General features: G+C 45.1%; 1 protein-coding gene across 1 annotated transcript in view; it reads left to right on the top strand.

Moving 5' to 3' along the window:
* Positions 1-335, top strand: part of EMH_0055000 (serine/threonine protein phosphatase, putative) — a gene marked incomplete at both ends in the record, with an annotated part of 4,147 nt that overhangs the window by 1,534 nt on the left and 2,278 nt on the right. The window contains one exon of the mRNA XM_013497179.1: positions 58-258. Coding sequence (XP_013352633.1) covers positions 58-258 — 201 coding nt within the window. The remainder of the gene's footprint in view (positions 1-57; positions 259-335) is intronic.

Below are 335 nucleotides of genomic sequence, written 5' to 3'. Positions count from 1 at the left end.
GGAGAGGCTGGCTGGGGAAAATAAGAGGAAGAATATTCCCGTTGCTATGCTGGTCAGGCAAACGTATTTTCTATAAACTCGACCCAGGAGGGTGCAAACCATCAGAAAAGGATCAGGCTCTGGCGTACAAGTTCTATGCACCGCAGGGGCCTAACTGGAAGATTTCTGTGAAAGAGAGAATTCTGAATACCACGGGTTTCTCGAGTTTGAAATTCACCAAAGATTTCCTCATTGTAGATTTCATCAGCAGCAGCACCGGTAAGCCAACAGGGAGAAAGATGCATAAACAAACAAACAAAGCGGCTCGTGCTGTAAAGTTTATTGATTTCTGGGAA

The sequence above is a fragment of the Eimeria mitis genome, genomic scaffold, assembly GCF_000499745.2.
Source record: "Eimeria mitis Houghton genomic scaffold, Emh_scaff2517, whole genome shotgun sequence".
Lineage (NCBI taxonomy): Eukaryota > Apicomplexa > Conoidasida > Eucoccidiorida > Eimeriidae > Eimeria > Eimeria mitis.
Note: the sequence above shows the minus strand (reverse complement) of the source record. Positions and strands in the feature narration are given on the sequence as shown.